General features: G+C 38.1%; 2 protein-coding genes across 3 annotated transcripts; one reads left to right on the top strand and one right to left on the bottom strand.

Annotated features, from left to right (window-relative positions):
• Positions 1-2,045: 2,045 nt before the first annotated feature.
• Positions 2,046-8,858, bottom strand: sppl2 (signal peptide peptidase-like 2). Its single transcript, XM_058750329.1, has 15 exons — positions 8,783-8,858; positions 7,467-7,583; positions 7,151-7,340; positions 6,972-7,054; positions 6,758-6,897; positions 6,521-6,663; positions 6,330-6,426; positions 6,132-6,248; positions 5,976-6,057; positions 5,816-5,890; positions 5,676-5,738; positions 5,489-5,588; positions 5,013-5,090; positions 4,719-4,879; positions 2,046-3,488 (listed from the first exon to the last, which is right to left on the bottom strand). The coding sequence occupies exons 1-15, from the start codon at positions 8,828-8,830 to the stop codon at positions 3,315-3,317; spliced, it is 1,668 nt and encodes a 555-aa protein (XP_058606312.1). The 5' UTR covers positions 8,831-8,858; the 3' UTR covers positions 2,046-3,314.
• Positions 8,859-10,143: 1,285 nt separating this feature from the next.
• On the top strand, positions 10,144-16,972 carry dapk3 (death-associated protein kinase 3). Of its 2 annotated transcripts, none has more exons than XM_058750294.1 (9): positions 10,144-10,269; positions 10,946-11,033; positions 13,039-13,399; positions 13,978-14,107; positions 14,215-14,263; positions 14,589-14,615; positions 14,738-14,890; positions 15,153-15,198; positions 15,288-16,972. In XM_058750294.1, exons 2-9 carry the CDS (start codon positions 10,972-10,974, stop codon positions 15,819-15,821), a joined length of 1,362 nt encoding a protein of 453 aa, XP_058606277.1. In that variant the 5' UTR covers positions 10,144-10,269; positions 10,946-10,971; the 3' UTR covers positions 15,822-16,972. The 2 variants fall into 2 exon arrangements, with proteins under 2 accessions (XP_058606277.1, XP_058606286.1); XM_058750303.1 differs by lacking the exon at positions 10,144-10,269 and adding an exon at positions 10,323-10,466.
• The last annotated feature ends 56 nt before the right edge of the window (positions 16,973-17,028 follow it).

Genomic DNA, 17,028 nt, shown 5'->3' with positions numbered 1-17,028 from the left:
TTTTTTTTTTTTTTTTTTTCTATGGGAGGAAAATGCTTAACACAAAACTTTACACATTGCTTTCATATTCTGGGCTCCTCTGCTTGCGAACTCCTTTCAGAAAGGCAAATAATATCCACATAGCTTTAAGGTGAATGTAATATTTTAGTCATCTCAACAGAAGTTATTGTTAATTTTCAAAGTGTAATTGGTCATTTAAATGTATGTTATTAAAAAGGAAAAAGTTATCGGTATCGGCGAAACTTGCCCTGTATTTACTTGGTATCGGATCGATTCCAAAATTTGCAGTATCACACACCCCTAGTTTTAAAGCATGGCTGCTGGTTTAAGCTGGTCATGTGCTGGTGCTGAGCAGGAGCTAGTTGCTTAGAACCAGCTCATGACCAGTAGTGATGCTTCAAAACATACCTAAATAGGAAGTGTTTTTTTTTTCAACAGGGTAGAACATTAGAATTGGACACACATGATCTATACAATGGCATTGCAACATCCATTCAGTAACCATAGATCAGAAGAATAATTTTAGCCTTCTGAAACTGCCCCTGCAAACAAGCCTGCACTGGCCCTTTACGGGCCCACTTAGAGCTGCCAGCGCAGGGCCCCTGAGAATTTGCTCATTGGCAAAACGTTGGCCCCTTACCACTGGCCCTGCACGGGCAGCCCTCACTTAGCATCCAGGAGGCCTAAGCGCTGTTTTATTGAAAATAATAAAGTTTGAAGTCACCGTTATGGAGGTAAGAGCTTGCTTTAGTTGGGTTCCTGTCCCTTGACTTCTTAACTTTAATGTTTCTCTGGCTGCTATAACTGTGTTTCTGAAGCACATTTGTTATAGCAAAAGTCATCATGTAGTGTCCTGATTCAATGATCTCATCCAGAGGCTGATCTCTGAGAACATTATTTAGGTTTAATAATTTCACTTTATAGTTTCCCTAGAATACACTGCATGAAATTTTGTCCTGCTTTAATATTTTGAATGTTTTTAAGTTGTAATGCAGAAATTATTTGGATGGGATCATGTAGACTCACACAGATATCAAGATTCAGTGTATGAACCTCAACAATGGTGACAATCAACAAAAAGCTTGTTTTGTCACCATTGTCACCATTGTTGAGCTTCATACGCTGATATCTGTGTGAGTCTACATGATCCCATCCAAATAATTTCTGCATAAAGACTTCAAAATATTAAAACCGGATAAAATTTCATGCAGTATTTTAGGGCTACTATAAAGTGAAATAATTAAATTTAAATAATGTCCTCAGAGATCAAACTCTGGGTGAGATCAGGGAATCAGGCCTCTACGTGATGACTGAATCATCAAATCAGTTTTTCTTCTTGAAACTTTTGCTATAACAAAACAGAAACAGAAACACAGTTACAGCAGCCAGAGAAACATTAAAGTTAAGAAGTCAAGGGTCAGGAAACCAAATAAAGCAAGCACTTACCTCCATAAGGGTGACTTCAAACTGTATTATTTTTTCCTGGCGGTTAAGTGAGGGCTGCCAGTGCTAAGGGCCCAACATTTTGCCAATGAGCAAATTCTCAGGGGCCCTGCGCTGGCAGCCCGTAAAGGGCCAGTGCAGGCTTGTTTGCAGGGGCTGTTCATTCAGCTTCTGTTCATTAAAAAAAGAGCTCTCTTGGCCAAGGCTCAACTATCTTTTTGTACAAGTGTCATTTCTTTCTGTCTGCTACTTAAGACTACTTAAGTATGGCTCATTTTGCACACAGTAGTTTATATAATATAAAAATGTGGTGTTGTTTTTTTTAGCTTGGTCATACAGTTCAACAATAGCCTGGAGTTAGAGTCCAGTGAACCAGATAAAAGAGAGTGAATCAAGCTCTGGGTGGTGTAACCACAATCCAGGAAGTATCAATTCCAGGTCACAACCACTATGACTCATAATTTGATAATATATAGCCCACAATTATACTGCTTTACCGCGTACCTTTTAATGTGGGAGGAAATGCAAAGAACTCATGATACAATACATTATTTTACAATAAACATCCTAATTAATTCTCAACACATTAAAACACAACAATATTCCACTAACATAATGCATTATTCCTTTAATATGTGCACTCTTCAACAACTTTTCAAAATCACACTTTTACAGCATATGTTGATCTCTAATCGAGAGCTTCAGCATACATTACTCTGAAGATCTATGACACACGACCTCCAGACATCAGGAGTATTAATAAACGGACAAAACATCTTGATTACAACTTGTCCACGTTATTCCACATGATAACATTGGCCCAATAAAAACAAAACACGCTGTGGCCAAGTCAAACAGATTTCAATGAGACAACAGTGCCACATAAACTTCTTAAATAAACCTTATATACTGTAACTTAAAACTGTTAAATCATACAGAGAATATAATATCAGTGCTTTACACCGAAAAACAACTTTAAAAAGTACCATGAATACAAAAATCCTACTATAAAACAGAAGGACTGTCACTCAATAGTTGGGCAGGCAACTGTTCTTAAAAACTGCACTTCTTTTAAAAATGTTTGCATTTATCTTTTTATTTTGAAATCTCAAACATCCCTTCCATCAAGTAAACAGCGCATTCTAAATACAATGGTTTCAATAAGCCATGAGCATATGAATATGATCTATTTCAATGCAACTAAAGTTGAAGTCACCTTCCAAACCAATAAGGACGTTTTTGTTAAATTATGTGTTGTATAACAGAACTGCTTATTTATACAGCGTACTGCGATATAAACAATTAACAATCTTACCAACCCACAGCATTCGTATCTCAAAACTCAGGATGAAATGAATAAATTCCCAAAGCCTTTGGTTCATTCGGCCCTTATTAGCACCGTGTTTTAAAGGATGTGATACTTCAGCACTGTTACGACAAGGACAAAACCCATCAGTAACTGAAAGCCAAATAGAAATATTTTCAGTGAGCTGTCTAGAATTTTCTTGACATTTGTTTTCAAATGTCTAGCTGCACTTTGTTTCATTTACTGAAAGAATGTTAATTTACAAAAAACAAGGAGGAACAACAAAAATAACACACAGAGTTGAGATCCTTGCAAAGAAGATAAAAGTGATCCATTCTGTGCCCTCCTAATGCCATCAAACGTGAACTTGAAGCAAATTTGCTGAAGCACAGCAATTGTTGTTGTGTCTCCTCCTCCTTCAACTCAAAAGACTGTACAATTTCAACGGCTTAAAACAAGTGCACCGAGATGTTCATACTGCTCAAGTCTATTACATATATAGTCAGATATATAACTGACTTAAAAAAAATGAAAAAGAAATTAGCATCCTTCGAGTCTTTTGTCTTTATGTAGTAGATGCATCTGTAAGATGCGGAACTTCCTCTTGTGCTGGTGGAGGAGGGTCCTCACACTGATTGGTCGTTTCAGAGTCTGCCGGCTCAGGATTGGACTGGGGTTCATCTGTGGATGGTCCTGGGGTTTGAGTACAGTTAATTTGTTCCATGACAATGGGAGGCGGCTGAGGACGAAATGAGACACACATGATGAAAGATAAGTAAAATTTTAAATTAAATTATTTTTAAAAAATGTAATTAAATTCGAAATATTTGTATACACTACTATTCAAAAATTTGGGGTCAGTACGATTTTTTAAAACACTTTTATTCAGCAAGGACACATAAAAAAAATAAAATTGTAATCAAGACATTTATAATAACATTACAAATATTTCTGTTTCAGATAAATGCTTATCTACTTTCTATTCATCAAAAAATCCTGAAGAAATTACCTCGGTTTCCACAAAAACAACATTTAGCATTTGAGAATAATTTCTGAAGGATCGTGTGACACTGAAGACTAGAGTCATGGCTGCTGAAAATTCAGTTATTTTAAATAGTTTTTTTAATCAAATGGTGGTGACTTCTTCCATAATTAATAAAAATCTTACCGACCCCTTCTGAACGGTAGTGTATATATAAATATAGACAGCAATACCAATCCAATTGCAATTAAAAGCAGAAGAAAAATGTTAGAATCACTTCAGCAGTGAGAACGAGAAAATGGCTTCTGATCCATAACTATAACCGAAGAAGCAAACAATCAGAGGACATGACACAGATCAGATTCTTCTCATACAGGAAGTCACCATAGATTAACTCAAGACCAACAAATCTCCAGGCCTATTATTAGATTAAAAGCTTGAACACTGTTAGCTAAAGAGCCGAGGAAATGAAACATAAGCCCTCTTCTGGCACACACAGATCTCTTACCAGATCTAAAGGAGAGATCTAGTGTTTATCAACCCATTGTGATGTGAAACGGTGGATTTAACTTGTGTATATCAGTCCGTAGCACAGCATTTCCTAATAACGTGGTTTAGAGAAAAATATTTGGCTATAATAAATTCAGTCAAACAGGCATTTGTCTAAAGCCTGTAAAATCTCCTTTTACTACAGGAGGTAGAATTTCTGTTCAGGATCTATGCTGTAAAAGTTTCTAAACATTTTAAACAAATGCCTGCGAAATCAAAGGATGTAGATTCTGTGTTAAGAACAGTTATATTTTATCCCTAAGGTTGACACCGAACCCCTCCTTTAAAGAGAAGAAAACACCCACAGTAAAAATGAGAGCAAAATTAGAGCGGAACAAAAACACGTGGGTGAATTTACTCAACTGTAAGTCTAGTAACTGTACATAACCCTAGAACTTTTCCGACTGCAGAAGGCACTCATATCAAACTGGTATTCACCACAAATCCACTTCCTGTCCAAAACAAAGGCAGCTCCTTGCGCCACAGTGCCACCGCAAGACTGGTGAGGAGCGTGCAAGGCACCAGGTATAAGAGGGCAGGCTGACCCATCTGCATCAGTGCCAGAGCCACAAATGTGATGAGAAGACCAATGCCGTAGCCTAAAAAACAGATCAGATTCACAGTCTCTAAATGAGAGGCACAATGTATCGTGCATGCTTAAAAAATACTAAATAACTCAATAAACGCTTGAAACATACAAAATACAACAGTGCAAGGTAGTCAGCGTCTTACCAATAGTGCAGGCCAGAAAGTAAATTCGAGAAGTCTGCATGAGAATGTCAAATCTGTGACAATATGCCACCAGCAGACCTGAGGAAACAAAAATGTCATAATTAAAATGAAGTAAAAGATGACTAAAAGAAAGGAAGAAAAAAAAAAAAAAACATTGAAGTCTGAATACCAAGAAATCAGATACATCATTAATAAAATCTTTTATCAAGTTTGATAAAACCAGAGCCAGACAACCAAGTTTGCCTAATATTGTCATTTTCTTTCAAAGATGTATAAAAATTTCGACAACCAAAAAAATACAAATTAATTAACGGTCAAAATAGCTATTGGAAAGCTTGCCACGTTCAATTACCCAAACTTCATCTTCGGCTAAATGAACACTAATTTCAATTTTGGTAGAAAATTTTATTTTGGTGCATCACTAAGTTCTTTCCATGAATCCTGTAAATCTGTTCATCATGACGTAGTGACGTTACCTGGTACCAAGATATCCCCAAAGCCCAGGAGAGAGAATGGCCGGTCACACAGGACCAGAGGAGAAGAATTCAACCTGGGCACTTTCAGCACCATGGGAAGCTAATTAAGACAAAGATGCCAAATTTGACACCAAAAAATTACAAATATGCATTTAAATTTATGCATATTCAAAAAACACCTTCCTACCTTCTCATGAGTAGAAGAATCAGAGGGACCAGCCGCCACCTCTACCATGATACTTTCCCCACTCTGCACAGAATCACATACAAAAATATTATACAATTCTATTTTACATCAGTTTTAGTTTTTTAAAAAAAACCTCATACCTCAGTTAAGAGTGGTGTTATGAAAACAAAAAACACGTCATACACGAACAGCACGACCAACATCAGAGTGCAGGCCTACAACAAGAAGAAACAGATCATCTCCAAATCCTAAATATGTTATGCTGACAAACGGAAGCATCCATCTGCATTTTAAACTCACCTTGAAAGTGGGCAGCCTGATTGTTTTCAGCATGTAGAGACAGAATGCGATGCCTAGCGCATCCTGAAGTATCCATGCCCACCTAGGGAACATGATTTTTGATCAGTTACTGTAATAATGCTAAAAGTGTCAAAACCTAAAGTGTTCTATTCTTACTGGTCCTCGTTGCGGAAAACTCCCCAAGTGACACTGACTCCTATACAGAAGGCTGACAGGATCAGCATGCGCACCTGTGGCCGCTTGTGACAGTATGGCAGGTTATTCTCAGGTATCCTGTCAACACACAACAAAGCATTTCCTTCAATACAAAGCCAAAAAGAAACCTATCTACTCTGTCTCATGCACATCTCTAACCTGCATTTCCCAAACGGTATTCTTCGGACAAAAGGCCAAAGACAGCTGTACAGACCGACGGCAGATGCCAGACAGAACGTTGCGATAGTCATATACACTGTGAAAGAAAGGGTGAGGAATAAATTAAATCAAGATTAATCAAAATACAGACAGTTTACTGAACGACGGTAATAACTGATTCATTTATTTACCCAATTGATCATAGAAGAAATACAAGAGCACCAGCATAGAGCAACACATGACCACAAACACACAAATCATGATGGGGGTGACGTCAACTGTCTCCTCGTCTTGTTTCTCGGCACCGTCATCCCTCTTGTGCTTCATGTAACGTCTAGAAGCACAAAGATGTGAGTTTAGTTGAATAAATTCGTCAGCTTTATCACTCATTTATCTTGTAACCTGTGCCTCAAGGGCACAATTCTTACTTTTTAATGTCCCTGCTGCCAGCCCAATATCCTCCGACAGCCACTGTGCCCACCGCCATCAGGAAGATGAGCACCATGTTGTAGTCCACCACCGGTTCATTGGGCGCATACATGGCCACCTGCCTTTTCTCTCCAAACATCTAAAGACAGAATTTTTTTTTTGTTGTTGCCTTTGTCATTACAATATAATGCGTTGAAGTGATTCTAAACATACCTTACTTATGTCCAACATGTCTTTATAGCTTAGCAAGGCCACTGGGATGCCTATCTCTTCATACTGGGACTTGTTGCCTGAGGTGGAGTCTGTAAATCATTTCAAACAAGTTAATTTATGTGTGACTTATGTGAAAGTGTTTCGACGAACGTTCATGGCGCCATTTATGGTGTTATGATGTGTTACCAGTCTATCTTTGCTGACAATCAGAAGTCCCTTGGCACCATTGATCTGGGCCAATCTGACTTTTTCATAGAAAGTGCAATTTCCTCTCATCACCATTGGGATGCTGTTTGGGAAGCCACCCTGAGGTACATCAGAGGGGGAGCACAGCACAGAGGTGGTGAGATCATAAGTCTGCAGCCGTGCCTGAGGAAAACAATAAAGGGTGAATATGTGGCAATGGAAATGCTGCAATTGATTTGAAATCCAACAGTAAGAGATCTGGGGATTTCTATTTATGTGTGTGTGTGTACACTGTAAATTGCTACTAACTGCTTTACTGAGGTCCTGAGGTAGTCGAGCCCACTGAGAGTTGAAGAAGATGCAGTAATCTTTGCCTTTACTGTTCCCCCCATCACTGAAATGTGCCATGCCATATTCACCTAAAACCTGTGAACCAAAACGGATGCAGCTTAGGTTATTGGTTAACAGGTTTCTGCATAAGATTGGTGTGCAAAAAGGGAAACCTTGGAAAAGGGAGAGAAATGCATATGTCTGTAGCAAATAGGTGACATGAACTTGCATAAAGTTACCTAAAACTTCGTAGAAAAAATGTGAATTATGTTTACTAATATATACAAATGTTTGACTTTCATTTGCTACCTGTTTTTAGTTAAATAGTTTTAGTTTCATTTAAACTTGCAGGACCACATCAGAAATTGTGTAATAGCCAAAAATACATTGTATGGGTCAAAATTATAGATTTTTCTTTTATGCCAAAAATCATTAGGATATTAAGTAAAGATCATGTTCCATGAAGATATTTTGTAAATTTCCTACTGTAAATATATCAAAACTTAATTTTTGATTAGTAATATGCATTGCTAAGAACTTCATTTGGACAAATTTAAAAGTGATTTTCTCAATATTTTGATGTTTTTGCAACCTCAGATTCCAGATTTTCAAATAGTTGTATCTCGACCAAATATTGTGCGATTCTAACAAACCATACATCACTGGAAAGCTTATTTATTCGGCTTTCAGACGATGTATAAATCTCAATTTCGAAAAATTGACCCTTATGACTGGTTTTGTGGTCCAGGGTCACAAATAACATAAAATGCAATATAATACTCCAGTGTGAAAATAATACATTACATTATTAATATAAAAACAAATGTTTTTCACGCAGGGAATCCCGAAAAGAGTCAGTCATTTGAAAACTGTAAACGTATTGCCTTATTACTTTTTACAGGAAATTAAATTTGGTAAGTATTAACGTAACGCAAACGAAAGGGTTTTTACAGTATCACTGCTTGACGCTTGCACAATATATAATCAAATGAAAATAAAGGTTTATCATTAATGGTGATCCAGCAAAAATGACAGTTTGTCGCTCGTTTGATCAGTGTTTTGTATTTGTTTTGCTGTAACAGTGTCATGTCAACAGGAGCGCGAGAGGACTCGGCCGCGCGGCCCCCAAACATGCACGAGCACATCCTACTGAAGTCCACCGCAAGCTAATCGTACATAGCATGTAGCTAGTAATCATCGGCAAAAAAAAAATCAGACAAACTGGGTAACGTTACAGACCGGTTGAGGAATCCACCAAAAAAGAATACGGATTCTTTTGTTTTCTTACGTCTTACCTGTTCGATCAAAAGAGCTGCCCAAAGGAGACTTAACAAAAATCGCATGATGCCTGATTGTTGTCGTCTCCCCCATCCGCACTGCCCTCCTCCGACTTAACTATCAGCTGTTAACGCTTATCCCGCCCACGTTCTGCAGTACTTTGCCGATTGGCTAACTTCGTCCGCTTCCGAACGTCCCCTCTTGGCCTATTGGCTTTAGCTCTAATCAATAATATTTTAGTCACGCCTCCACTTCTTAACATCCAAATTTGTCATTTCTTAGTGACATCATATTTTACGGCCAGTTTTGCAAAACCATTAGGCCTAATGCATTTAAGTCCTTTGTTTTTCCCCGTTGTTTATTGATTTTTTTTTCAGTCTCTGCCTTTCTCACACAGAACAACCTCCTCGACAGCAACCAGTCTGGTTTCAGAAGTGGACATTCAACCGAGACTGCCTTGCTCTCAGTTGTTGAAGCTCTAAGACTGCCAAGAGCGGGCAGTACGTGCTAATCTTCAGTATTAATCTTGCTAGATCTGTCCGCTGCTTTTGACACGATAGCTGCTCGCATCTCCGCTCGTCTAACAGACATTTCTTGCTGGTTGAAGGACCATCACCTTCAACTCAACCTTGCCAAGACAGAACTGCTTGTGGTTCCAGCAAAGCCATCACTTCATCACAATTTCTCCATCCAGTTAGGCACATCAACCATAACTCCATAACTCAAAGCAGCCAGAAACCTTGGAGTTATGATTGATGATCAGCTGAATTTCTCAGACCACATTGCTGAAACTGTCCGGTCCTGCAGATTTGCTTTACTGGCTATCTGCTCACATAAAATTCAAGACACTAATGTTTACCTACAAAGCCACCACTGGCTCGGCACCCCTTTACCTAAATTCTCAACTTCAGACTTATGTGCTTTCTAGAAGCTTGCGTTCTGCACGTGAACGGCGCATTATTGCGCCATCCCAAAGAGGGATCACTTTCACAGACTTTTACATTAACTGTTCCCTCCTGGTGAAGTGACCTGCCCAACTCAATCCGAGCAGCTGCCATCTTCAAGAAACGTCTGAAAACCACTAATCTGATGTGCTCAATAAATGAGGAATATTTGACACTGGCAATGAGGTTAAAATCGGTCCCTAGCACTGTGGATGTCTCTCATGTAACACCGATTCACAACAAAAAGTATTTATGTATTTATTTTTGTACCTTTATTATTAGATTTTGCAGGCAAACTCATTCTTTCATTCATTTACACCTTTTTAAATGTGTTATGAGTCTGTTGTGGTAACACTGACAAAGGAACAGTGCAAAACAAGCCCATACAAGTAGTTTTTAACTTAGATCAGTGCTAACACCTGGCAGACGCTTAATAACAGGTACACGCATGTTGACATCATCCTGCGGTGGCGTCTCGATGATGTCACTGAAAAAGCCACGCCCCTCAGAGCGCAGCAACCGGAAAATATCCATTGGCTGAGGAATGCGGCGACGTTGAGGTATGTAACAAACTCTCAGCGTTTACTTATTCGAGATAGCGTTGTTATAGATAACATCATTAATAGCGTATAAGAGAAAATCTTATATATTTATTCCGTAATGTGTTTTGTGTGGAACTTACGTAGGTTGCCGGTGTTCGTTGGTCGTTTCTTTTACAAGTTAGCCATATGGCTACCTGGAAGTAGTCGGTGCTTTGGTAGATATTTTGTGGATTATCGTAATATGTTTATTTCGTATTTCTCTTACGAACCTATTGGCCACATTTCAGCTTATTTTTGGCTGTGAAACAGTACCTCTGAGCTAAAATAAATGACTGCTCTTGTAGTTATCTTTATACATTAAGGTTCGAAACATGATTTACAGCATAGCTTTTGAGTGTCATTTTTAGTGTAAGTTTGTACTGCACTGCAGTGTTAAGAAAGGTCCATAAATAAACAAATGAAAGAATCTGGCAACCCTGGTTTATGACTTTAGGTAATGACATAAGTAGGAATAGAAGAATGTCCACATTATGCACAAGGAACTTCTCATTCCCGTGTCAGTTTAAAATCCAACTTCCTGTGAGGTCATTTATAGTCATTGTCAACAAAGTGTCAAAATCTTTAGTGGACTGAAGACAAAGTCAAAACTGCCGTGAAACTAAACTAGGCACAATTTCTGCTCATTTTCTAACAGATTGATTCATTTGAAGTCAGCAAATCATGGCTGGCTTCAGGCAGGAGGATGTGGAGCTGTACTATGAAATGGGAGAGGAGTTAGGAAGGTAAGAGATGTCATTTCCCTCCAAAACTCTGTAAAAACTAGTTTAACCTGATTTAAAATGATCTCATATATAGTGAATAAAACAAAGATTAAGATTTGAATTAGCCTAAGATCTTAATGTTTGATTAAGCACCATAATTATGTAGTTATGAAAGCTCTTTAATAAAAGGCAAGTGAATGCATCATAGTGTTTGGCCTAGAGTTGCCAAGGGAATGTAGTGTTTGTGCTTATCAGTGCGGTGTAACAACAAACATTATGAGAGCCCTGCAATTTAAAAATACCCAGCACAGTGACTTAATCATCTGCAAACACAAGCCTGGCCTTTTTTCTATATATGGACGTGGAGGTTTCTGTGCTGTGCTGCTGCAGCATGACATCACTGCTTTACAATGCATATGCTTGCTTTCTGAGCCTGAGAGCAGCTGTAGTGCAAATGAGACTACAGATGGGCCAGAGAGGAGCCATCAACCACACATTTTATCTGACTTTTTTATATATATATATATATATATATATATATATATATATATATATATATATATATATATATACCATTTACCTAAACAAGTTACTCTCTAACTCCTTTAGAAAGTTATTAGAGCTTGGTTTTGTGGAAAGTACAGTATGTACTTCTGTTCATATTAGGGTTGCACGATACACCGGTACTACGGTAGTATCGCGATACTAAAGCTTAAAAATACCCGCGGTGCCATTGCATTTTTTAAACGGTAGTATCGTCCATACGGTACCGTAAGATATGTTGTATGCACGGCAAGAACACTGTTTAAAACTTTCATTTGAACATGCATGCCAGCAGAAACATTACAAGTTGATTGCCAATTGTCTTTCTGCTGTGCTTTGTGTATAACGTTACGCGTTATATGGTGCTGAGTGTTTCCCGATGCTTCAGTTCAGTTTGCAATGGGAAGTCGCACTTGCACGTCGTTGTTCATGCTGCAGTTTATCAGAAGAAAGGGTCTGATTCAGACCATCTTATGTAATTTAAAAAAAACAGCAGCTCAAGCATCACTTATTCAACATCATAATATCTTACAAGAAAGTAGTCTCACAGTTTAATTAATTTGACCACTTCTAGAACAGGTGTAATAGTTCGTTTCTGGAAGCATCTTTGCGATCACGAATGCAAATCCATTCATCAGCATAGCGGCTTTGCACTTGGTTCTTATCAATCATTATGTATATTTTGTTTATTCATTTATAATGTTATGTTTTAATATACATGCTGCTAACTCGGAAATTTCAAGATACAAGAACAAAAAAATGCTCCTGACACTTAGGCAATACGACACGAGCAAGAGTGCTGTTTTTGTTTCGTTTGTGTTCGAATCCAAATCCGCGTTGATTTGGGCGAATCACTGATTCACTGAGCCGTTCATAAAAAGTCATTTGATTCGCTCCTGAAGGATTCAGCCGTTTTGAAAGAATCGTTTGAATGACTCAGTGATTCAATCACGAACTTCTGCCACCTGCTGGCCGTTTTTAAGTTTCCCATCTAAAAGTAGGCATATTACATTATTTTCCAACATATTTCTATATTCAGAATTTAGTATTTAAAACACTAATCTCATAACATTATTTATGCAATTATGTATAAATGCCACATCTAAATGTCACTCCATGCTGCTTCTGTGCAGTGCTAAGATGAGTTTTGTTTAGATCATTTCATGGATAACAATAGCCAGTCATTCATTCACATTAAGTATTCAGAGAATAATATTGTCTGTTTTCACTTACATCTATTTATTTATTTTGTAGAATTGAATTTTAAATTAACACAATACTGCATGGTATCGTGATACTGCATGGTATCGTGATACTTCAGCTGGCATAGTATCGTAAGACATTTTTATGGTATCGTGACAACCCTAGTTCATATATGTAGTGTTGTTTGTGCCTGTTCCATATCCTTATCTTCTATATGCAATGACATGATTTCTTCTTTTTCATTTCTGTTTTCTGTGTATCATTGTACCCTGTTTCCTAGTGGGCAGTTTGCTATTGTGCGTAAATGTAAAGACAAGAGCAGCGGAACAGAATATGCTGCTAAGTTTATCAAGAAGAGACGGCTGTCATCTAGCCGACGAGGTGTGAGCCGAGAGGAGATCGAGCGAGAGGTGAACATCCTTCGAGAGATCCAGCACAGCAACATCATCACCCTCCATGACATCTTTGAGAACAAAACCGATGTGATCCTGATTCTGGAGCTGGTGTCTGGAGGGGAGCTGTTTGACTTCCTGGCTGAGAAGGAGTCACTGACTGAGGAGGAGGCCACGCAGTTCCTCAAGCAGATCCTGGATGGAGTTCACTACCTCCACTCGAAACGCATAGCACACTTTGACTTGAAGGTGAGCACAAGGATGATTTGTTTTAAAAGAGTAGTTCACCCAAAAATGAAAATTTGCTCACGCTCAGGCCATCCAATGTGTAGTTACGTCATTGCAACAGATTTGGAGAAATTTAGCGTTACATCACTTGTTCACCAGTGAATCCTCTGCAGTGAATGAGTGCCGTCAGAATGAGAGTTCAGACAGCTCCACAAGTAATCCACTGTCCATCAGTTAACATCTTGGGAAGTGAAAAGCTACATGTTTGTAATAAATCCATCAATAAGGCATTTTTTAACTTCAAACCTTTGCTTCAGGCTAATATATATAATCCATAATAATGCTTCCTTCAGTGAAAAAGCTTCATTCACTGCAGAGGATCCATTAGTGAGCAAGTGATGTAATGCTAAATTTCTCCAAATCTGTTCTGATAAGGAAACAAACTCCTCTACATCTTGGATGAACTGAGGGTGAATACATTTTCAGCAGTTTTTCATTTTGTGTGAACTAGGTTTGCTATTTATTAATGTATGTTAATGTTATTTTTGGGGGACCATGGAAACATGTACTACAAACATCTTGAATCACTTTGTTTTCAGCCTGAGAACATAATGCTGCTGGACAAAAATGTGCCGAACCCCAGAATCAAGCTGATAGATTTTGGAATTGCTCATCAGATTAAGGACGGAAATGAATTTAAAAACATCTTTGGAACTCCTGAATTTGTTGGTGAGAACTTGAGATTATTATAAGTTAACACTTAATAATTTTTATCCTTATTTATGATAACTTTATTAGGTGTCCTTTATCTTTGTCATGACTTTTATGCTTTGTAGCACCAGAAATAGTGAATTATGAGCCTCTTGGCCTGGAGGCAGATATGTGGTGAGTCTTAGCTGTCAATGATATTTTTAATATATTGGTTAGAGCAGTGCTTCCCAAACCTGTCCTGGAGGACCCCCTGCCCTGCGCATTTTGTATGTATCCCTAATCAGACACACCCAATTTAGTTCTTGCAGTCTCTACTAACGAACTGATGAGTAGAATCAGATGTGTTAGATAAGGGAGACATGCAAAATGTGCAGGTCAGGGGTCCTCCAGGACAGGTTTGGGAAGCACTGGGTTAGAGTGTTAATAAATGATATTCGGTTTATCAAATGGATATTATCAAAACTCAAAATGAATTCTCTTGTGATTTTCTTTCCTGCAGGAGCATCGGAGTTATCACATATATACTGTAAGTTGTAATAATCATGTAAAAGACTTGTTTGGCTGCATTGATTCAATGCTTTTTCCACACCCAGATGATGCTGTTTTACTTTGCTTGACTAATATTAATGCATTATTAATTGTCTTTAGCTTGAGTGGTGCTTCTCCGTTTCTTGGCGAGACCAAACAAGAAACACTTACCAACATTTCAGCTGTCAACTATGACTTTGATGAAGAGTACTTCAGCAACACAAGTGAGCTCGCCAAGGACTTCATTCGCCGACTGCTGGTCAAGGATCCAAAGTTAGTCAAATCCAGTGTTGTAACAAACTATTAAAAATTATGTAATAAAATAAAGTCTAAGTATTAGATTTAAAAAAAACATACATTTAAAAAATGTGCATAACACAATTACTAAAATTAAAACCGAAAATGTAATTCAAAATATGATTAAATACGGTAATAGTATGTAATTAACACTGATATAAGCCTCATTTGTTTAATATGAAGCAAATTTCATTCCTGTTTATTAATATTTAATTTAATATTTGCTTTTAACATTCAGGAAGAGAATGACAATCGAGGACAGTCTCCAGCACCCCTGGATCAAGGTTTGAATGCTTCTCTTTTTCTCCCTCTTGAGTTTTGTCTCTGTTTGAGCAGTGCTTGACTAGTTCCCATCCCATCCCCCCCAATACAGGTGATCAAGAGGCGTAACGTTCGACCTGAGGAGAGCGAGCGCAAGACAGAGCGCAGGCGTCTGAAGACCACCCGTCTGAAGGAGTACACCATCAAATCCCACTCCAGCATGCCTCCCAACAACACCTACATCAACTTTGAGCGCTTCTCGCAGGTCATGGAGGAGATCGCAGTGGCCGAGGATGGCCTGCGAGAGCTGGAGAAGAACCAGCGCTCCTGCGCTGAGGACGTGGCCGCTCTGCTCTCCATCTATGAGGAGAAAGAAAGCTGGTACAAGGAGGAGAACGAAAGCATCGCTGCAGATCTCAATCAGATCAAACAGGAGCTGCAGAGAGCACAAGCCCTGCGCAGACAGAGCCAGGAAGAGGCCCGCGCCACCATGCTGTCAGCCAATGCCCTCAAACGCAAGTTTGGCCGGTTGGAGAACCGCTATGAAGTGCTCGCTGAGCAGATGGTCTCCGAGGTGCGCTGGGTTGAAGAGCTGGTGCGCTCAATTTCAGCTGAAAATGACACTCGCAGCACCAGCATGGCTTGAGCGGCTCTGTTTGCTTTCTGAATGCAGTGACTATCTAATATCTTCGCTTGGTATGTGCAGGGCATATATAGAGTATTAAACTTTGCAATAAGCTTCATGTAAGCCTGTAGAGTTCATGTTACTCCTAGAACAAAAGCAATGCAAATGGTATTTTCTATAAATGCTGAGTGAGGGTGTGCATGTGTTTCGCCTGTGCATTGCAGTATCCTTATGTGATGCCAGTCTGTTAAAGCTGAAGCAAGCATTTAGTATTTTTATTAGTCACCTCAAAAATATACATGCTGGATCAGTAGATTTATTTACAACTCTATTACAGCACTAAGAGCAAAGCATATTAATGTACATTGTGAGTAATGCACTACACAGTCCTCTATGAGGAATTGAAGAATCTCAAGATGCCAGTTGCTTTTGTTGCTCTGCATGTCCACTTTTCCTATGCAAATCGAATTCTAATTTTATGATATGAGACAAAGGAAACGACTTCTACACTTATGATAGTCCTAAATGCTGTCTTGAATGATCTGTACATATATCGAATATTAAGTAAGCTGCTTCTGTATCTATGAATATGACAATTTAAAGGGATAGTTCACCTAAAAACGAAAGTTTGGCCTTTACTCGCTTTCATAAAATTCCAAATCCGTTTGACTTATTTTTATTTATTTTTTTGTGGAAAGCTGTTTTAAAGATATTTTAAAAATCTTTTTTTTCTTTGCCATAGTATATCAAAACTAGTGCTGTCAACTGATTAATCGCATCCAAAATAAAAGTTTTTGTTTACATAATATATGTGTGTGTGCTGTGTATATTTATTATGTTTATATAAATACACACACATGCATGTAAATATTTTCAAAATATATGCTGTATGTGTGTGTCTTTATATATACAAAATAAATATACACAGTACACACACGTATTATGTAAACAAAAACTTATTTTGGATGCGATTAATCGTTTGACAGCACTAATCGAAACATTTGTGTTCCACAGAAAAAGAAAGATTTGAGGTTTGTTTGGAACGACATGAGGGCGAGTAAATTATGATAGAATTTTTATTTTTTGGGTGAACTATTGTTAAACACTTTTGTTCAAAACACACTTCAAACATTCCATTTTTTTTTTTTTTTGTATGACATTCCATATGTGAGTGAGCATCAGAATCTGGAAATGGTTGTGCTCATTTGTAGTTAGGTCATAGAGAGAT

The sequence above is a fragment of the Onychostoma macrolepis genome, chromosome 02 (genome assembly GCF_012432095.1).
Source record: "Onychostoma macrolepis isolate SWU-2019 chromosome 02, ASM1243209v1, whole genome shotgun sequence".
Taxonomy (NCBI): Eukaryota; Metazoa; Chordata; class Actinopteri; order Cypriniformes; family Cyprinidae; genus Onychostoma; species Onychostoma macrolepis.
Note: the sequence above shows the minus strand (reverse complement) of the source record. Positions and strands in the feature narration are given on the sequence as shown.

Excerpts from the sequence above, each read along its gene's own strand:
- sppl2 (XM_058750329.1), bottom strand. The coding sequence starts at position 8,830 with ATGCGATTTTTGTTAAGTCTCCTTTGGGCAGCTCTTTTGATCGAACAG. Across the intron at positions 7,584-8,782 it reads CAGCTCTTTTGATCGAACAG|GTTTTAGGTGAATATGGCAT; the intron begins GTAAGACGTAAG and ends TTTGGTTCACAG. Across the intron at positions 6,664-6,757 it reads GGCAGCAGGGACATTAAAAA|ACGTTACATGAAGCACAAGA; the intron begins GTAAGAATTGTG and ends TTGTGCTTCTAG.
- dapk3 (XM_058750294.1), top strand. The coding sequence starts at position 10,972 with ATGGCTGGCTTCAGGCAGGAGGATGTGGAGCTGTACTATGAAATGGGA. Across the intron at positions 14,108-14,214 it reads TGGAACTCCTGAATTTGTTG|CACCAGAAATAGTGAATTAT; the intron begins GTGAGAACTTGA and ends TATGCTTTGTAG. Across the intron at positions 15,199-15,287 it reads TCCAGCACCCCTGGATCAAG|GTGATCAAGAGGCGTAACGT; the intron begins GTTTGAATGCTT and ends CCCCCAATACAG.